This window comes from Chelonoidis abingdonii, chromosome 2 (genome assembly GCF_003597395.2).
Source record: "Chelonoidis abingdonii isolate Lonesome George chromosome 2, CheloAbing_2.0, whole genome shotgun sequence".
Taxonomy (NCBI): domain Eukaryota; kingdom Metazoa; phylum Chordata; order Testudines; family Testudinidae; genus Chelonoidis; species Chelonoidis abingdonii.
Genome location: NC_133770.1, coordinates 63,239,921 through 63,262,417, shown reverse-complemented (window position 1 = coordinate 63,262,417; position 22,497 = coordinate 63,239,921). Strand labels below are relative to the sequence as shown.

Here is a 22,497-nt window from a genome sequence, read left to right as displayed (position 1 = left end):
AAGAGAATTCACACATCCTTGTGCAATGGCTGAACTATATCAGTTTAAAAACCGATTTGGGTTATATCAGTGCAAATTTCTCATATAGACAAGCCCTGAGTACAAGATTTCTGTATCACTTACACTTGCATATTTGGGAGGTTACTGTACTTATGCTTTTAAGGATATGCTGCCTGGGGCTGAAGTCAGTTGTACTTAGTTTGGTCTTTATCCTTGTATCTCACAACTCATGTGAAATAGCTTCTCACGCACACATTTCCTGTTAGGTCTTGCTTGAATAAAGTCTAATTGCAGAGAAAGAAAAATATTACAGTGATTGGGATATTAATATTTGGATAGATGCTAGACTGCATTGGCAGTAAAAAGTCTCCTGAAGAACTTTTACTATGAATAGGTAATGTCCTAACTACAGTAGTTATTTGTACAATAATGTGGGCTGGCAGGTAGGGGGGTGTGTGTGTGTGTGTGTGTGTGTATTTAGAATATATAGATACATATATGAAACAAGAAAACAAAAAACTAGGAATAAACTCAGATTAAGGGACACATTGCTAAATCAGGAAACTCAATCCCTCCTGCCTTTCCCCACCTCCAAAACAACATGAGTTCAGAATTGAGTTGGTGGGAGTTACAGGGTGAATTTCCCAGCATTCGTTGATTTGCATCACAGACATAGCATACTTTAAAATTAAGTACTGTGTATAGTTTTCAGCTCTTCCTTTGTTCACACCTTCTCTCCACGTGCTGCAAGACTGCTAGCCTAAGCTACTGATACTACTATATATGGGAAAAAATACAACTTCTGTATTAGACAAGCTGCACTAATATGGGAAGATACAAGTCAGCAGATCAGCCTGACAGCTGTGGTGAAACAAGGTGGGTAAGGTAATATCTTTTATTGGACCGGCTTCTGTTCGTGAGAGAGACAAGCTTTTGAGGTGCACCAAGCTCTTCAATAAATTGGTCTAATAAATGATATTACCCCACCCACTTAGTCTTTCTAATATCCTGGGACCAACATGACCACAACAACGCTGCATACAACATATGTAGCACCATTTAAAACTGGTAAGAACGTGTGCCAACTGAACTCTCCTGCATCATAAACAGTACCATGCAGTGGTTCGAATATGATGCAGTACCTTCCATTAAACAGAACAGACAATTAAAATATCACACAAAGCTTATTCTTTAGTTTTATTTCCATTTTCTGATTTCCCTCATTTTCTCTTCTTTGTTCTTGTTTATTGTGCTGCTACTCTTTGCTTCTTGGTGGCTGGAAGCAGCAAAGAAGCTATATGGATTGATTTTAAGAAAAAAAGTAAGGGAATGGGAGACAGAAAGGTGATTTCAATCAGTCCATTCCTCCAAGTGGAGGTAGACTTTTAATACTGATCTCCAACATTTTGGTGGTCCAGTTCAGAGCAGAAGTGCCTACAGATAAGAGCTTCTGAGCAATATCTGAATTGCTGGGAAAGCTGGAAATAAAATGTACAATCACACGTAAAAAGTAGTTGGACTGCTGAACATCATGATCCAAGTGCAGCACACTAATAAAAAGCATTGTTTTAGTTGGTAGGGGGGAGCCAGAGTGGTTCCAGCCTCACTCCCCATGCTTATCCAATGTAATTCCAGCATCTACAATACCTATACAACTCTGTACTAGTGTGACGGTGTTGTTTTCTGCTCTGAAGGGGGCAGGTTCCTTATTAGAAAGCAAGACATATCACGATGCATTTATAGCTGTACAGCTACTCTGATGTGGTAGAGTGATTGCAGCTGCCCACAGAGTAGCTGCAGTGCTGCTGCCACTGTTTACAAGCTCAAAAGAAGTGACACCTATAAGCAGACTCTCTTGACTCCTGTACAAACTCCAGCTTACACCATGGGTCTAATCCCATCCAGACTCATCCTTCCTCTCTGGGTGATTCTGATGTGATGCCACCACCCCATCCATCCCCAGTTCTCTATAGTCAGGGCATCTCTAAAGGCAACATGCATCTAGTAAATGCTTTAAAAACTTGCAAAATCCCTACACCATTAGCTTCCTGTGATATTCTGTACCAGTAGCACCCTGGAACCCCCATATTCACCATGGTGATATGTTTATGATATGTTTTGTACAAAATATACCTTCTGAGGTATTGTTTTAAAAGTCTTGATCTGTTAAACATTAATATCCCATTGGATTGTATGTACTGACACTGTATGTGAAGTTAGGAAGTATTGTTACTGAAATATGTTGTGAGGTTGGGAACACCCAAAACCAGCCTTTCAGTTACAACAAAGGAGTGGCCATCAGTAGCCAGACAGCGTTAATAGCTCTCAACACTCAAAGAAAAGAATCCACTGTCCCAGAGACTCCTTAGAGAAGTCACGTATGAAATAGAGACTGCTTGACCAATGGGGATCCCATCATAACAGCAAGGATCTTTCCAGCAAACTGGAAGAAAATAAAAAAAAAAAGAGGGGAAGTGACATCATCACTTGGCCTCTCTTCGCTGCTCCTCATGTCAACACCTGGAAACTCATCTGGAAGGCAAAAGCTTTGAACTGTGGAAATTTGGTCCCAGGCTAGAAAGAGAGTCCAGTCTGTGTACAGAGGAACTGTGACCTGGTTGTATCTTCTGTCAGAGCTGTTTGATTCAAGACTTGCTTAGTTATCTTAATCCTAAATGTTTAGTTTATCTCTGACTCTTTATGCCTACCCTTTATAATCCTTAAAATCTATCTTTCTGTAGTTAATAAACTCATTTTGATGTTTTATCCTTACCAGTGAGTTGTCTAAAGTGCTTGGGAAATCTGCTCAGGTTACAAAGGCTGGTGCATGTCCACTTTTCCACAAAGGAGTGGCAAACTAGGTAATGAACTTGCACTGGCGAGGGTTCTGACCCAGTGCAAGATGGTACAGTTCTGGGGTGCCAGGATGGGGAGCTGGAGGGAATTGGCTGGAGCCTCCCTATTGATAGTTCATGAGTGGCTGAGAGCTCATTCATGATTCACAAGTGTGTCCCTGCCTGTGGATGTCTGTGTAAGTTCAGTGCCTATTAGATGTTTGTAGCTTGACATCAGCATCAAAATGTGAGGGATACCTCAGGTTGGTGGGTTTGGAGAGGCTCAGTGGTTCCACAGGCCAGGCTGCACACTGGGGACCCTGTAAGACTTCTGCACTCTAAACGTTTTAAACTAAAGTAATTAAAATAAGTGTGATCAATTGCCAACATTCCATGGTTTGCGAAATATTTATAAACTGCTTGAATTCTCATTTGCTTATCACTTTTTATAAAAAATTACAGATGCAGATTAATCTTTGTAGACCATTTGCAGCTTTTTAAAATATCTTGGGATTAGTGTAACACACACACAGATACCTTCATCCCAATTAAAACGTTTTAGAAGAGCAATAAGACAACTAAAGGAAATGTGGTAATTGTTATAGGCATGAGGCTATGCCTCGAGCCTGAAAAAAATGGCCTGGGGTGTGATTATCCCACAATAATCACACTAAGTATTGTACCTAATTGCTTAATGAAGTAATTTGAATTGTGGTAAGGACATTCCTCAATCCTAAATCTATCGGAAACATGCAGAACAGATGCAATAAAAAGTCCACTGAAATGTGGTTGAAAAAATTGGGAGCTTTTCCTGAGCAATCCAATCTGTGCAAGTTTAATGACACTATTTTGATTTTAACATTTATGGCAAATCTTTTAAATTCTTGTATAAAATTTGATTTGCAAAGGTTAAAGTCCATAATTAGCATAAGCTGGAGAGATACAAAAAGGGTCTGATACAGTTTCTATTTGTATCAGTGGCAAAACAAAAAAACACCATCTTTAAACGAAAGCAGAATGAGGCTCAAAAATTTGCATTAAAAAAAATAAAGTACACCTAACAGTAACCCTTGTATCATAGAATCATAGTTCTTGCTACATAGACTTGTTACATCAGTTTTCATAGCAAAATGCCAAGCTTGCAGAAGTCCATTAGGGTAGGACGACTTTAAGAGATCAATGGCTACTATAGCATAAAGATATATTCACTGTATTTTTAGTGCAAAAATAGGATGCTTCATTCAGTGGTTTAAACGTTTTGGTTCAGGATAAAATCCTGAATTTGAGTCTAGTTTCTCTATCTTTTTAATAATAAAATTGATAGATAATTCTATATGCTGAGCAGAGCAGAGAAAAATAATGCAGATTCTGAACTGCTTACACATAGGGTGACCATATTTCCAAAAGGGAAAATGGGACATTGCGTGGGGCTAGCCCGAGCACCCCCAACCCTGGTGCATGAGGCTGGCATGAGCTGCTCGCCCAACACCTCCCCCACATCTGGGGCTGGTGTCGCTGCTCACTCAAGCCCTGCCTGCCCCCCATCCGAGCCCTGCACGGGGCTGGCATCGCTGCTCACACTTTTTTGACAAAGGTGGGCATTTTCCCCATTTGCTTTTGCAAATTTGATCAGTTGGCAAAAGTAAACAGGACAAATGCCCACTTTTCCCAAAAAAGTCGGGATGGCTCGGAGAGGACTTAAAAAAAAAGAAAAAAGAAAGAAAGAGACTGTCCTGGCCAAAACAGGACATATGGTCACCCTACTTATACATCCCATAGAAGGATTTTAGGATTCAAAATTTGGAAATAAATGTAAGGCAATGAAATGGACTTTGATATTAATTGAGTTGTTCAATTTAACTAAAACCACAAAGCCTTTAGAAACCTAAAGTTCTCAGAGAAGACTCTGTGACCATTACTGTATTACAAATAGGCCTGATTCTGAAGATCCATTTCCATTATATGCTTGAATGAACTCAGTATTTATTGTTCTTTCATATCATTAAAAGAGCTAAAAGGTTGAGAAAATGCATAATGTAAAGAAAGGTCAAATGATAATCATGGTCTGAAATGCAGTTACATGTACAAGTATAATAATTCTTTAGACTTCATGCTCCCTAGAGAGGAAGTTGTTCAAAACTGTTCACCTACAAAGGTTTATTTTGTGTTAAATACAGCTCAACAACCCTAAATGGTGGAATTAGACTGACCTTTCGCTCCTCTGCATCAGCAGTGGCTCTTTCCTGGCTCACTTTCTCAGTCTGAAGCCCTGTCTTAGTAATCAAAGCTTCAGCATCTTGATTTCTCAGTTGTAGTTCTGCCTCTTGAGAGGCTAGTTTGGATTTCAGGTCTTCTACCTACAGTGCAACAGAGACGAAATGTTTTGGAGTAGTCATTAATCAGGCACATTTCTTGAACATGTTCATTTCCTGAAGGGGGATATAACTTGTACTTGAACTTTGTTTTCTGTTCCATTTCAAAGCAAAATAGTATCCATCCCTTATTTTTCATCTTTACTTGGTATGATTTGTTTCCATGTTACAGCCCCATTTCTGTGGCTCAGGGGAGAAGTTTGTTGCTTTCTAAATGAACTAACAAATTATACAAAACAATCAAACCACACCCACCAAACCTCAACAGCTCCTCTGATGTGCCCAAACTGTGATCTGTAAGCAGCTCAACAAGGTCCTGCGAGCCCTGACACAGATGTAAGTGTATACACAGCAGCAACAGGACATGTTGGAAAATGCTCATTAATCACTCTGAAGAGCCTTTCACAGATAATTTTAATGGAGATTTGCCGAAGGGTTTCCATTAAAAAAAATCAGGTTTTGTTTAACAAAGGCTACCTGTTTGTTGAAAGAGCAATTTATTGCTTGACATGCTAGTCACCCACATAAAAATATCCAACAACAGTATTTTTCCATGCATAATGGCAGGGCTTTGAATATATATATTATTCTTTGGTTTTTCTTACTCATCCAAGCACTTTATCTGGTTGTTGGCTATGATCTGATTCTGTATCAAATCAGAAGAGATTCACTATAACCTGATATGGACAGGTGCCAAGTCAGTAATAGCGGCTTTAAACCTCAAAGCCAGCAGAATGTCTGAGGGCTCTTCTGTTTGTTTGCTGGAAAACGTTAAGGTGAAATTCTGAAGCCCAACAAAAAACCTATTACACAACCTCTCCCCATCTTTGCCTCTGTTAGAACCCTGGGAATCTTCCCACTTAACCCTCTTGATGCATTGTTCATGAGCACCATGTGCTATCCTAATGCTGACCGTTAATACAGTACTAAAAGTCTTTAATGTTAGTTGTTTATTCCTATTGTCCAAGCTGAGGGAATGTGAAAAAAGTAAAGTCTGTCCCCCCAGTTCTCATGCACTAGCACAAAGTTGCAGTGCTGTGCAAACACTGCAACTGAATGTTTAAATGTTCTATATAGATCGATAAACACAGAGACTTTGCAGTTTTAGCAAAGAAATTGCCAGCCATTAGCATGTTTCTGAGGCTGAGAGGGGAAAAGAGGATCCAAAGAGCTTTCCCACTCCTGGTATCCCTATGCAGAAATGAGTCAGTTTGGTGGGGAGCACAGGCACTGCTTACAGCTAGCTAGCATTAGCCTCAGCCTCCTAAAAAGAGACAGGAAGAAGTGATGGCTTCACTCCTCTAATCCTCCCTTCCCCATCAGCCAGCCAGCTATCATAGACGGGAGCATATCTGTACCTTCTCCCAGGGTGGCCCTGCTGCTACTGTAGTATGCGCTCTGAGCCTCTTAAGGACTCCAGAAATTTTTTTCTCACCCCTCCAGGGTAAGCTCTGACTTTGAGCCACAATCTAGCTCAAATGTTAAGATAGTAACCCATTTCTTTGACAGATATCTACAGGTACCTGGAATTTGAAAGGCAATACATAAGATAAAATCCAGTTTCAAAGCCCTAGTACAGCACTGAATCAGCAGTGCCAGAACTCAGCAGCCTACCAAAAAGGTGCAGAGACGTTTAAATACAAGATTACCAAATTTTGCCTGGGTCAGATTGAAAAAAATATGCATTCCTTAGAGGAGAGAGAACGACAAGAGTAGGTCTTTCCTCACATGAGATAATTTACCTGCGAAGCAGTTGTTTTTAACTTCTGAATGCCATTCACCAGATGTTCCATGCGCTTGGACATCTCCTTGTATTTCTTCTCCAGCAGGATCTTATAAAGTGAGATTTGCGCCAGGAAACTTTTTGGAGTGGTGTAATTGTACCGCCTCTCATTCTGAAAATATTTTGCACTCATCTCATTGACACTGGTGTGAGCATAGGCCATAAAAAGGCAAATGGAATCCTGAACATGTGGCTGAAAACATCAAAGGAACAGAAACAAAATTTAAATGCCAGGGCAAAGGAATATTTCAAAGGTTAAATACAGTTATATACCTCAGGAAAAGTTACACATCCAAGGAAGGATCGCCAGCAATAATAATTTTCAAACTCTATTTCAAAAGCATAACACTTTCAGTACACTAAACAAAGAATTCAAATAATCAAACTGTCTCCCCATCTTCTTACAATTTAGAATAATTCTCTCTCGGTACTCAAGACTTTCACTGCAACAGCAGTTGAGTACTATGTATAATTTCATCATATATTTGAGACTCCGCCCTTTCCCCCGAGGCCCTGTCCTACTCTACTCCTGCTCCGTGAGCCCATGGCTTGTGCCACCCTTTCTCCCCAAGGCCCCGCCCCGTGCCACCTCTTCTCCTCCAAGACCCTATCCCCCACTCGCTCCTCTCCACCTCTTCTGCCATTGCTCACCCTTACAGCTGGTAAAAAGTGATGGGGTCATGGCCCCCCGGGCTCCCCATTCTGGCATCCCTGATTTGAGTTATTTTTAAAAAACACCAACAGAAGGCTAAAAATGGTAAAATCTATAATTAATTACCATTGTACTATTAAGTGTAGAGGTAATGTGCTAGGAATTTGATATTTCACTTCTAGAACTCTTGACTGAAAAATCATTTTCAGGTCAAGTAAAAAGTGTGCACGATGGTCTTGCTCTGGTTCCACTGATCCCCACAGAATTCCACATATATCATAATCCCCAATCCAGTTCCTACTTGAAGTCAATAGGTGATACCACCATTGACTTCAAAAAAACAGGATTGGGCCCAATCTAATGCCATTTGAAGTCAAAGGGAGTCTTTCTATGGACTTCAATGAGTATTGGGTCAGGCATTTAATCCATTACTTAGCATATGCCAGGGGTTCTCAAACTTCATTGCACCGCGACCCCCTTTGGGCAATAAAAATTACTAGGCAACCGTAGGAGGTGGAGACTGAAGCCTGACCCAGCCTGAGCCCCAGTGAGTGGGAGGGGGGGAAAAAGCCAAAGCCCAAGGACTTCAGCCCCAGGCAGGGGGCCTGTAACCTGAGTCCTGATGCCCAGGGCTGAAGCCCTCAGGCTTTGGTCCCAGGCCCAAGCAAGTCTAATCTACCCCTGGCAACCCCATTAAAATGGGGTTGCGACACATTTTGCGGTCCCGACCCACCGTTTGAGAGCCGCTGATGTATGTATATTGTACTCCAGTGGAGCATTTCTTCATAACTTCTTTCCTATAGTTTTTATTTGACAATCCTACTTTATGATCCTTTAGAATGTATACCTCTTCCAATATACTACATGATAATCAAAGCAGGCAAAGCATATTTAAAGCTCTTGAAAGGGATAATATTTACTAACGTAGTCCCATGCCAAGCACAAAATATTGACAAAAGTGAAACTCTGTCTTCATCCACTTGGCTTGAGTTAAGTGAGGAGGACAGGAAGGGACAGGACAAGGAGCGTTCCAAGTGCATATCTTTAAATTATTTTTATTCCAAAATTCCCAACAGATAAAATATGCTACCCTAGGGCTTTGATCTGGAGCATTATTCACTGGATAAAGCTTGGAATGAAAAGCTCATTTTCTATGAGAAATGTTTTGGGCTTTTAAAAAAAAAATACAAGTCTAAGAATATCAGAGTCACTACCATGTATGCATATATGTTCTGTAGAACTTTGAGCTTGGGAAAGTACTTCTTGGGTTAAACTTGATTTTTCCATTTTGTCCTATATGACTTCTAATGTACTTAACTTTATAATCTGTGGAGTCACATCTCCCTCATTTTAATGATTATTTATTGCATTCTGTACAAGACGAACCCAGTTCAATTAATCAAGGGAAGCCTAAAAATCAATTAATATGAATTAAATGAGCTACACCAACTCTTAGGCAAGTCACACATAATTTACCAAAGCATTGTCAATAATGCTTAGAGATCTTTTGGAAAATTGCTCATGAGTGGTTGCTGATGCAGTTAAACATTTCAAACCTACATCATTAATATTACAATCAGGTTGGTGTAGACAGACTTACAATTTTTCTCAGTGAGAAGCCTCATTATATTTTGTGGCTTTAAAAGCTAGCTTAAAAAAAGCCAAACAGTTTCACCTGTGATTGTGATAACAGAAATCAGAAGCAGGAACCAAATACAGAATGACTGCATATATGGAAAGTTTAAATAAATTGTCTTTAAAACAATAAATAAGAGTCTCCACACATCCTTTGTTGGAGCAAAGGTAGCATAACCCAGCTAATATAAAATAAAATACAGAAATCTGTTTCTTAAATCAAGGAAATGAACAAAGATATTTTATGCACATTTGATCACAAGCAGAAATCTGTTCCAGTCTTTTACTTTTAAATGTCTATTATACACACAAACATTGCAGTACAGATATCCATCCTAGCCAAGGGCAACCTTCTTACAGAGTAACTGGCCCCTACCCAATCATGATGCTTATGAGAGGTCTCTACTCAGTAGTCCTGAAAAGCACTCTTTAACAACAGTTTCATTTGTAAATCAGTGAGGGAAGAAGTGGGTTCCGGTAGAGCTGCAAGTGGCCTGAGACAACTTGTCTCAATGGGGCAAAATAACTATTGTTATCAAGCTTAACAAAATGGCACAGCATGGGAGATATGCCGAGCCAGAGAGCAGCTGGTTGTAATTCACACTGTTTTTCAGAAAACTCTAATCGTTCCCGAACAGACCTCTTTGATGATTGGTCTTCCCTGCATTTTCAATTTGTCACATTCTCTTATGATAAGGTCAGCAGTGACAGCACTTCCTGACATTAACAGCTGTGGCTTTTAAAAGGGTCATTGTGGAACTACTAATTGCAGTAATTTCATTAGCATAAATTATTTATTCTGCCATTCATTTATCTCTCTCCTTTTTTTAATGCTACATTGCATTTTTCAGTATAAGCCCATTCAGAGATGTAGGCAAAGAAAATTATTATTGCTAGTTTGGCCTTCTTTATGTAAAAACTAGTTGATACTTTCAATTTTTTACTTAACTGCTGATCACTAGGAAGTATAAAATAGCAACAAGCCAATAACCAAGATTACCAAGTTCTGAATCAGCGATATTCAATATTCCTAATGAGAACTGGGGGAAGAGGGAGTTTGTATTTTGTTATAAACTAGATACAAAGGCAAAGCCTTTTTTTAGTTCCGATGCACCAAGGAAATCACTTTATTTTAGATCTCGGCATACTGGCTTTTGTGCATACAAGAGCTCAGACAATCCTGTATCCGCTCTGGGACACTACTGGAGTTAAGAAGACTTTTGTCTGAATAAGGAAGGCTATTTATTGCTTTTCTAAACTAGTCATTACTAAACCAGCTATTCTACCTTCTGACTACGGATCTCAGCTTTTGCCAACAAGTTCCGTTAGCCGATAATGCACTAAGCAATAGCAGAAATGACTGATGCTACTGAACCTCTTGATTGTGTAATTTAGGCAGTTATCAAAACAGGGAGGGAAACCTACCCATTGTTAGTATTGGGAGCCAGGAAGGAAAGATATTTCAAGCTGTCATTATGTCATATTATGTTGGATTTCACTATATCTTATGCAAGATATAGCACCTCCAGGGGTAGAATGACAAATTTTCTTAAATGAAGTGCACAGCTTAGCACCAAGCCTCCAGCACTACAGTGCAAGAGACCACAGCAGAATAACTTCAAAGGAGTGGGAAGGGTTTTTTTTGTTTGTTTGAGGAAAGCGAGGTTAATTGTGGATCCCCTTATTTTATGTTTCCAGTTGATATATGAAAATACAGTGAGTTGTGGGATGTGGAGATTTATATGGCATACTAAGATTAGACAGACCGGGCTAATACCTCAGAAAACACACTTTGTTTATTTCATTAAAGCATTATTTCAGCCCCAATCAAAGTTTCATAATAGAGTGTTAACCCTAGACACCCAATATATGGCATTTAAATCTCAGCATCTCTACTTGGGGTTCTCTCTTTTTGCCTGGCTACATGTTAATCAATTTGAGTTTTTGTTGTAAAATATTTAAAAAACCCACCAGAACCAACTTGACTTCTACTCTGATGCTCTCCATTTCCTCCCCAGTCTCTCTCAACTTTAAGCTCTTTTTCTCTTCCTCGCTACACCAGTACCCTTCCAGTGAGACTCCTACAGCTGGAGAGGATGCTGTTGAGTAAGGCAAGTCACTTGCTTTTCTCAGTGGCACACTTTGTTAATAGATTCATAGTTTAAGGCCAGAGGGATCACTAGATCAACTACTCAGTTGCTGTATAATCGCAGGCCATTAAGCTTCACTCAGACACCCATCATTGAGCCCATTAACTTGTTTAGGCTTTAGTCAAACATATCTTCCAGAAAGACACCCAGTTTTGATTTGAAGACATCCACCAAATTCCCTTGGTAGTTTTTTCCAATGGTTAATCACCTTCACTGTTAAAAACATGTGCCTTGTTTACAATTTAAACGTTTCTCCTTCAGCTTCCAGCCATTGGATTATTGTTATACCTTTCTCCACCTGATTAAAGAGCCCTACAGTACCAGTATTTTCTCTTAAACAGAACAACAACATTGTAAATCAAGATGCCTCTCAATCTTCTTTTTGATAAACAAAACAGATTGAGCTCCTTAAGTCTCTCACTTTAAGGCATTTTTTCCAGCCCTGGAATCCTTTTTGTGGCTCTTTTCTGCACCCTCTCCAATTTTTCAACATCCTTTTAAAAACGCGATCAGAATTGTATGAAGTATTCCACTATTAATCTCAACAGTGCCATATGCAGAGGCAAACACCCGCCACTCCCCACCCCCACACTCCTGCTCTCTACTCCCCTGTTTATACATCCTAAGATCACATTAGCCCCTTTTGCCATAGCAGCCCACTGGGAGCTCACGTTCAGTTTCTTTTCTATTATGATCCCTAGACGATTTTCATAGTCACAGCTTTCCATAATAAAGGCCCTCATTCGGTAGATATGGCCCGCAGTACTTGTTCCTAGATTATAACTTTGTATTTGGTTGTATTAAAGGTTTTATTTGTATGGTCCCAGTTTACCAAGTGATCTAGATTGCTCTGCATGACTGTCCTATTCTCATCATCATTTACCACTCCACTGATCTTCATCTATTCTATTTTGTGTCTTTTCTGGGTATTTCTAGCCCTTCCACAGGAAGTAAGACGAGGAAGAACTGCGTGTGGGTCTGGTGAAATCCTGCTGATAGGATCAGTCAAATAGCTGAGTTTTTTAAACACATGATTCAAAAATAAAGCAAAAAGGAGTTTACTGAAAATCGATGTGGGTTTTGCAGAAGAGTGATTGTAAGTCCTTTGTTAGTCCAAATGAAGTTCTTTGATTACACTTTCAGTCCCATTGAACATGATGATTTGTAATAACCATTGTCTAGTTGCATCCAGAGATTCTAGTAACTAATGAGAATGAAGCTTTGGGATGTTGCCAGTACTTCCCCCCACCCAGTCCCAAAATGCAGTGTGAGACTTAAACAATAGGTGTAAAACTCTGGCCCAGTTTGCTTTTAGTTTCAAACTCCTATGCGCTCCAGTGGGGCTAGGATTTCACTCTAGAGGTGGGGAGAAAGCTTGTTTTCTCTCTTAACCTGTAGATGCTGCCTAAATGCTGAACCCTAAACTACCCCAAAATCCAGTTACTCTCCATCGGCCTGAATTTCTTGTTTCATTTCACCACAAGAGAGTTGGCATTGAACTCGGAGGTTTATTTTTAAAGGGGTCACACTTAGCTGTACTATTTTATTTGTAGGGATTTCTTTCTTTCAAAGCACAGTTTCAAAACCTGCCTCAAATTAAAACCTCTTGTAATTACTTCGGTTTTCTTAAAACACAGGTTTGGGACAATTAAAAGTTGAGTGTAGGTTATACCAATAACCAAGAGCTTAATTGTAGATCTGGCATTCATCCTCCCAAGTTACTGGATGGCATGATCATAATACATGCCAACAGTATGGACAAAGGTGAGCTGTGGCTAACAAGCCTTCTCTGATAAGAGGCAATAATGGGATAACTAAACATCTAAAATGAAGCAAATTGAACTACCCATGAAACACAGCAGCACTACAAATGAAAAAAAGGAAGAACTCACCCACTTAAATCCCCTTTCAGCTGACAGAGGCAGCCACATACCAGCTATGGCTCTCTCTGTTCTTCAGGGTGATCTTCTCCTACCCTGCTTCCCTAATACACCTCTGCCACTCTCCTGGCCCATGCTTCGCTCCCCATTACTCTCTGATCTTTCCCTCTTCGCAATACTTTCCACTCCTCCTCAGCTTCGCTCTTTGCTACTCACCTCACCTGCCCCTTTCCGATTCATTTCTGCTTCTCTTCTGTCTCCCTAGTTATGTTTTTTCACAAAGACAGCTGTTATAGCTGCTCTGTCCTTCTGTTCCAAGTCTGCCCTGCCCCTTCCACTCCCGACCCCCCTTGCTGTTTTTTTAATACTTTGTTTGATCATGTTAGTCTTCTAATTGGCTTTACATACCCACTGACATTATCTGCACTGTCTCGGCCATCAAATGCTACTCTGAGAAGAGAGCGTGCTGAGACTGAGTCCTAAAATAAATGTCTGATGATGACAAAATGTCAAATTATTTTGTCTATTGGGTCAATTGCCATTTATTTCATTATTAGGCTGACCAGGAAAAATATTTCTTAAGGGGCAGTTATCCACTCATTTGTGCCTGTGTACAGAAGAGAATCACATATGCACATACATATTTCCTCCTGTTAATGAATTATTTCCAGATGTCCAAAGCAGGTACTTTGCACCATGTAAAAACATTATTCTTAACAAAGGGTCCATTAATATTAACCACCTAAATTGCGATGACATGTTGTGTTCTTAATGGAGTGGATTAAAATTTATTAAGGAAGTGATCAAATTTGTATTCATTCAAATCAAAATAAATATGTTTAACCTTTAGACAAAAGAAAGTGCACCATAAACATGCTCTCTCTTCTGCACATTATCCTCATTTCTCCTTTAAACTAAACAGGAACATGTAAGTTGATAAAACAGCAAAAAAAAAAAAAAAAATTTAGGTGCCCTAACACCAAAATCTCTTTACAAGGCAAAGTTAGGCTGTTTATATCAAAACAGTAAGGATTTCTAAGTCTCTCTCTCTTACTCTTAGAATCCTATAGGAGGCATCAGTACACCATTGTAGAGTGAGCTACAGCAAACATTGATGCGAGACACTGAGATAAGAAGTGAAGCAAGTCTCTCCACAACCAGTAGATGTCATTGATCACTCTTCATATCACAGCTTGCCTGGCACTGATCACTGTCAATGGCACAGGAGGTAAAGGATGCAAAATCTCTCTGCTACCAGGATGTAAAGATCACCAAGGAGGCCTCTCCATCCCATCTTTACTTTATTCTTTATTGATTCTGTATTTTTTCCTTGTGAACGGAGTACAAATGCTGCAAATGTGGCAGTCTCCTTCACATTAAAATTTTATTCCCTATTCAGGCTTTTCAACTAATAACTAAAGTCTAATAACTAATAACACAGAAATCAGAGGTTTATCAGTAACAGAAAATATATTAATCCAGCACAAAATTTATTGTTTCTTTCTTTTCCCAAAGTCCCAGTCCTTATTACGTATAACTGGTGGCATTAAGTTCTGCAAGCTCTTTTCTAAGAGGTATCTTGCCTATTGCCACTGCCAGACCTTCAGTTCCATCCCCACAACATTCAGTTGCCTGGAAACTCTCCCTATGGGGTACTCCTTAATGCCAGGGGATAGTTGACTTGAGATGCTAGGCTCTTCATCTGCACTCTTGAAATCCTGTGCTTCTGATCTCTACAAATCTCATATATCACTAGATGGTCCGAAAACAGATGTAAGATCCCCTGAAAGTCAGAATTGCTACACACTAATTGCCACTGAACCAAAACCAACAATTTCCCTACATCTTTCTTGCTTGTAAATGAAACCGTGTATTAGCATCCTCTTTGCATTACATTTCTACACACATTAGATTCTAACTTTTAAAAATAGATACATGTGAGGGACTAATGCACCAACTTTTCACATCTGGAGATCAGAGTTCAAATTGGCATTAGTGAAAATAGTTGTCTGCATCACAAAACCACTGCACAAGCTGGTATCATACCCATGGCAGTCTCTGTCCAAAGGAAATTGAATACCAGACTAGTAAGGCATCTATTAAAAGTTAGAATCCAGCCACCATTGCATATAGAAGCTGGCACACCAGCCTCTGCTAAAAGCCCCTCTCCTTCACAGCCACCATATTCACTTACACACTACTTTAGAAAAACAACTCAGAACCCGCCATTGAGAAAAGGGAGAACATCTATGGTCTTCCCAAAATCCTAGGATGCAAAATTTACAGAGGAATATTTTCAGAGTTGTTGAAAGAGGTTAAACATCTTTTCTGGCTTAATGTGAACTATATAATAGCAAGCACTGTAATATCAGCAACTGGGTTATCTATGCTGTCACATCAATTTCTGCCATCAGCATCAGTAATGATGCCAGCTGCATCATCAGTTATATACCTTCACATCCCTATCAGGCTGAAAGAGGGACATCCTTGAGAGAAGGAGGTCAATGTCCTTTAAAAGTCTTCTAATGAGTAGCTTTCTTCTTTCTTCATACTGCCCCAAGACAATATGGGACTAAAAATGCAATTGGAAAGATGTTGCCAGGCTGTTTAAAAGCCTCACTGCCCATCACAGGAGCAACGTTTGGGTTTTTTTTTTTTACACACTGAAAGCCTAAAAGGAAACATATTGTCATGTGATTTTTTGGGGTGGGTCAAGTTTCAGATTCCAGTGCAAGGGGAGGAAATAACTCAGTCCCCAGATTTTAAACTGCTGGCTGCATTGTGCGTGTAGCTGCTGGGAAGATTTCAACCTGTTCAGAACTTCAGTGAATGGAAAACATGTAGCTCTGCTGAGGTAACAATCTGGGTTGTTGACTGCAAACGTTTGCTCCTCATCTATTACTGTGCTAGTGAACACCTCAAATTATACTGACAAGGTTAAATCTATCCCGTGGTCTGGGGCATTCTCATGTCCGTGGATTTCCAAAAGCCCAACATCCAGGGAAATTTTGGGGAAGATAAGCCATGCACTCTCAGCACTGTTTCCGTCTCCCTCCCCCTCCCATGACCCCATGTCATAGAAATGAAGTCAGTAGCTGGGGTAAGCTTTATAATCTTAAAAGACAATGAATATGCAAAAGGAATAAAAAAGAAATGGTTTTTCCAGCACATTCAATTATTGATCTTTCAGGGATCTGTGTTGCTTTCTCGTCTGATTGACGAGCTTGAAACTCTGTACCTCAATCACCTCTGTCTCCTCAATGAACCTCCTGCTGATGGAGTGCAGGGCCTCCTGCGGCCACTCATGAAACCAGTCAATAGCTGTGCAGTTAACTATGGCTGGGAACTTCCGAGCTCTAACTCTCAGCGTGGAACCAACTGGAGAGAAACACAAAATGATCTGCAGAGATGAGGAGGGAAAAGAGAGCAAAGAATTACAAGGCAAGTTGAGGCGATTAAAGAAAGGAATGTAGTGAACCATGGCAATGAGCCATTGCAAGTGAGTTCACAGCTGAAATTCCAATCAGCCTAGCAGCTAATGAACTTACGCAAACTACAATTTTACCTGATGCAAATAAGTTTTACTCACTATATTGTACGTTATACAAACAATGCCTGCCTCTTTCTCCTTCCTCCCCAAGCTAGTAGCAGTTACTTAGCCTGATGTACATTAAAATCAGTAATGTGACTGTAAAATTTTGTCAACACAGAGACAGCTAGAGTTCACTGGTCAGATAGCCAATCTAACAGTCTAAGTAGGTTAAAGTAATATCTAATACTGGTTCAATATCTCCCTGCAAGCTCAAAAGGCATCTGAAAAAAGAAAAGGGCTCATAGTTTGTACATGCATTTCCAATGATTATTCTTTCTGGAAAGCAGAATACAGCTTCCAAATCAGGCTAAAATATCTAAGTAAAAAATAATAATAAAATAATAAAAATAAATTAAAGAAAAAATTAAAATAAATAAAATATGAAATAAAATATGAAATAAATAATAATAATTAATACTGTGATGAGACTGATTTGTTGATATCAGTGTCTTGCAAAAGCTACTCCAGGGAAGCTGGTGAAGGAGATAGTTACTGTACTTAACATCTTTTTAGGCCGTTATGTTTGATTTAAGATAATTAACTGAATGTCAAGCATTAGATTGTCGAAAGTGGGAAGGAGTGTTTTTTTGCCCATTTCTACTCTCCTAAGATGAGATGCATTGTTTCTCTTATTATTTAGGAATATTTCAAATCATGTGGTATCAATATCTGTTTGAGTAAGTATCTTAATACTATTAATGCCAGTGGAAAAATACCCAAATAGCACTTTCACTAAAACTGTACAACATCCAGAATTGATTATAATCATTCCTAATAACTGCAGAAGCCAGGACAGAGACTGGTGGAGCACTTTAGATAGATGATAGGTTTATTCTGCCTCTTTAGTCATCTGTCACTGCCGTTATAATGTATTCAAAGAAAATTGTCAAGAAGCAAAGTGAGGTCAGCTGAAAAGGAAGAAAAGCAGAGAGATAAAGAAAGGTGGGGTGTGTGGGGGGGAACAGAGGGGTGAAATAAGAGAAGTCAAGAAAGGATGAAAAATAGAGGGGATTGGTCAGGAACAACATTTGGCAGAGAGGGACCCTTGGGAGAGGAGGGGAAAGAAAGACAAGTTGGGATGAGTGGCTGCACTATAAAAAAATACCGAAGGCTAGCTACTGCAGAACAGTTTTCTAAAAATTCTTCCATGTGGGAGTAATGACCATATGGACAATTTGTTGCAATCAATCTGTACTTACGGGCAAAGGTGAATAAATTCCAACAGTAATCACCTTTCCCTGGGAAATCTACCATTCAAATAATGAAGATTATGCTCAGATTGTAAAGTCTTTGGGACAAGGATTGTCTTTTTCTTATACCTGTTTGCCAGGCCTCATACAAAGAGATTCTCATCACTGACTGGCACCTCCAGAGCCTGTTGCAACACGACCCCCCCATGTGGCTTTTGTCACTTTGCCATTGGTCTGTTCTAGCTTTGAAGGGCTTGAAATCAGTACATGGTTATGGGAATTTCCCTTTTTACCAATGGGATAAGGAAATTGTTGTTGAATTCACAATTACTGGTGTAGGGGCAAAGTGGTGCTTCCTCCGGCTGGTGCTGGCTCCAGAAGCAGGGCTGTGTGATCATTGACAGCTTCACACAACTGCTGGCATTGTTCTCAGAGGGAAACGCTACTGGCCAGAGATTAGCATAAAGAGCATAATTTCAACAGTCCTTTTGGAAATCATTATGTAGATGCGGGGAGAGGGAGGAGAAGAAAGTGGTGGGAGAGGAGGAAAAGGAGATGTAAAGAAGACGGACAACTGTCAACATGAAAATACTAGCTGAGCTAGTAAGAGGGCAACTGGAGCTGTTACTGGGGAAAATCCTACATATAAAAACAAAACTAAGGCCCCAAATCCATGCATTTGGGATCACGGTCTCAGTTTTCCACTGTATCCCTCACCATTTTTTATTCCATTTACCCCTCCTCCCTTTTTTTTACTCCTAATTAATTGTGCTCACATATAGCAATTCAATTTCCATCATGCTTTGCACAATGCTTCACTTCCCTTTAGCTATGATCTCAGTGTGTTTATTTCTTTGTGTGGCATGGGGGGGGGGGAGGAATGTCTATTTCATGTTATAATGGAGATCTGATTTGCTGTAAACACTCTGTTTTCCCTAGCTGATCTAGTTTATACACAGATAGAGGGAACACCCCCTCATATTTACCTCAAATTCCACTACCCATAACTCACTTGTACATTTATTCTGGATAGCACTTGAGAATGTGTCAGTAATAATAAGCTTTGAACCAGAGCTGAGTGAACAAAAATAGGATATGAGGTTCTGTTAGAGAATCTCAAAAGTATGGATGATTATCTGAACTTTTTCATGCCCCTCCTCCTCTGTGATCTTCAAATAGGTTCCCCCTCCTCCATACTGCCCTCCTTCTTCTCTGCAACCACTCGGTTCAACTGTAACACCAAGTTGTAATTATTACACTTTTGCACGTGTTCCCTTTCTATCTTGGAGTTTCATGAAGCTGTTACTTCTTTCCCACCTAACTAAGGGTACGTCTACACTAAAAATGTAAGTCAACTTATGTTAGGTCAATTTACAGCTACTGCAGTGGTTCATGTCCACACTGCCCTTCTTCTGTCAGTCGTGTGCATCCTCACCAGGAGAACTTCCACCTACTGAAGAGGGGAAATGTGGGGGGCTGAGAGCCCCCCATCTCCTGTCTCCCCAACAGGCTGCCACAGGGCTCCAGGCTCCCCATTCCCTGCTGAGACTTTGGCTGCACCAAGTCTCCCGGCCTTCCGCTCCCTGCTGGGAGCCCAGAGGAGGAGCAGCTTGCTCCCCGCAGGCAGCATATCGGCCACCAGGGCAGCTTTCAGCTCCCCGCTCCATGTCAGGCTGCTGGGACTCTCGGGCTCGCTGTTGAGTGGCTGTATGTTCCCAGTGCGAAGCAGGGAGCTTCAATGCAGCTGGGCTCCCAGCAGGGAATGGGGAGCCAGGAGTCCGGGCAACAGCCTGGCTGGGACTGGGGAGCCAGGCAGGTGCAGCCCTGCTCCAGGTGGGGAACCGAGATCGTTGGGACAGCCTAGCAGGAGCAAGTCTGTAGTGTGTACACTGACATAATTAGGACGATATAAGCTGCCTTATGTCAACCTAATGCTGTAGTGTAGACCAAGCCTCTGTTCCTCACATTCATGTAGATTTCATACCCAGCTTTCTGAGTACCTTTGATGCAAGGACAATCAAAATCCAAAGTCTTGCACACACTGCTAAGCAAGGAGCAACTCACAATTTAACAGTTTCTCAGTCTTCCATTCCAATCAGTAGTTTCTTTCCTTTTTAAAATGTTAGGCACAATGACTTTTATGGTATAATAATTACTTTTGATGACCTATTTAATTAAACCTGTGGAATTATTATTAATATTGCACTTTTGGGGTGCAAATGCTTTTCTACGTAAGCTTACTCGATTTTTCCACCCCAAAATAACTCATGAGTATCTACAAGGTACTGTATTTTTTTATGCTTTCTTTTAACTTTCTCTTAGCATATAAAATTGTGGATTTAGTGAATTATCTACACATCCCACCTGCTTTTCAGTCCTCACACACACAACTTTTTGAGATTTTAAAATTTACATTCTAGTAATGTGTTCTTGCATTTGCTCTGATGTAGCCAACAAACTGACACCAGTGCTTATTTTGGTGACCAGTAGGCAAGGGCCCCAGAATTCAAAAGCTTTTCAGAGCTAATTTCTACAGCAAATGATGAAGATAACTAAGGAGACAGGATGTGGGAAAAGTGAGGAATGAACAGTCATGGAGGAGAAGAGGGGAACTGGCTGAAACAACTGTAACCTTAGCAAAAGTTGTTAGGATTTATACCAACATAAGCAAAACTGATGTCAGCCTCCCACTTTAATAGCAGAGTTGTTTTGAAGCTCCAAATAGAACAATTTTGTCATTCTTATCCTGGCATTTTGCTTTTTTACTTTTACCTTACATGTTTGATTTTTAAGCAAATATTTTCAATGCGCTGTCTCAGCCTTTCCACAGTTTTCATACATGTTTTTTTCTTTCTATCCTTCTATAAAACCTTCTTTGTCTATGCCCCAAATGACTGCCTTTTGCACTTCTAATGCTGTGGCTCAAACAGGTACACTGTGTGCTTTGACTCCTTGAATTTGGAGTAGAGCTGAACAAATAATGGATTTTCAGTTCTGGGATCAAACTGAAAAATACAGGGAAAAAATCCTGTTCAATTTGAACTGAACCAATTTTTTAGAAACTTTTTTGATGAATTGAAAACTAGAAAAAACCAGAACATTTTGAGTCATCCCAAAACAATTTTTTCAGGTTTTTTTAATTCATTTTAGCCATTTTTGAGTGGTTTTTCTTTTCTTAACTGGCCGTATTTAAAATTGAAATGCCATTTTGAATCAAAGTGGGAACAAAATGTTTAGACAATTTCAAATATTTTTCCAGTTAAAACAATTCAACAAAATTGGGCAAATACAACTAATAGTTTCATACCCCAGAAAACGCACATTTTTGTGTTTTATCCAAAAAAAAATTTGCCCAGATTTAATCTGAAGTCCAGATACTCCTCCCAGACCTAACTAGGGTACAAGATGAGCAGTGATCACAAAGGAAACAGGATCTTAATCTATAGTGTTGACTTTAGTAAAATGCTGAATAGTAAAGAGATGTTTTTACCTTCATTAAGCTTGAGGTACAGGAATTGATTGAAATACTTAATGTATTCCTTTTTATATCTTATTAGTCTGTGTTTACACTGAAAATCTCAGGAAAGGAGGTAGGGAGGAGGAGGAGGATCATCCAGCTATAATCATAAGTACATACAGATATCTGCCAGCATGTTAACTCATGAATTTTATGTCTCCTATGGAACAACATCTCTACTTTGCAGTCTGTGCGAAGTGAATAGATACTCCCTGTTGTTGTCTCCAGAAATGGTAATTTGCACAGTGGGAGACCTGCAAAACGGTGGCAAGGTAAGAGGCATTTTGAAAGCAGGTTTTTAAAAAAGCCTTTTAAAAATAATGAAATCATAGGACCAATCAGAGGGATACAAAGGGAAGAGAAAGGAAAGGGAGGGAAGGGAGAAGAAAAAATTGAGGAGATATACAAGAATTCACAGCTTTTTTCCTCTCTTCTTAAAAAAAATTGCCTATGAATTTGATGTTCATGAGACAGAGGCCTGGTCCACACTATGCCGTTAAATCGATTTTAACAGCGTTAAATCGATTTAACGCTGTACCCGTCCACACTACAGTGCTCTTTAAATCGATTTCTGTACTCCTACAAAACGAGAGGAGTAACGCTAAAATCGATAGTATTACTTCAGAATACTGTTAGTGTGGATGGAAATCGGACATTATTGGCTCCAGGAGGTATCCCACATGTGACCACTGACCGCTCTGGACAGCAATCTGAACTCGGACACGTGGGCAGGTTAAAACAGAAAAGCCCCACGAACTTTTTGAATAATTTCCTGTGTTCCCCAGCATGGAGCTCTGCATCAGCACGGGTGGCGTGCAGGTCCCCAAATCCAAAAAGAGCTCCAGCATGGACCGTCGGAGATATGTCTCCCCATACAGCCGATCAGATCCAC

At 40.0% G+C, this 22,497-nt stretch overlaps 1 protein-coding gene across 1 annotated transcript in view; it reads right to left on the bottom strand.

Annotated features, from left to right (window-relative positions):
• DNAH11 (dynein axonemal heavy chain 11) overlaps positions 1 to 22,497 on the bottom strand; it is a 308,320-nt gene that overhangs the window by 96,144 nt on the left and 189,679 nt on the right. The window contains exons 55-57 of the mRNA XM_075062396.1: positions 16,545 to 16,706; positions 6,949 to 7,182; positions 5,045 to 5,191 (exon numbers count right to left, since the gene is read on the bottom strand). Coding sequence (XP_074918497.1) covers positions 5,045 to 5,191; positions 6,949 to 7,182; positions 16,545 to 16,706 — 543 coding nt within the window. The remainder of the gene's footprint in view (positions 1 to 5,044; positions 5,192 to 6,948; positions 7,183 to 16,544; positions 16,707 to 22,497) is intronic.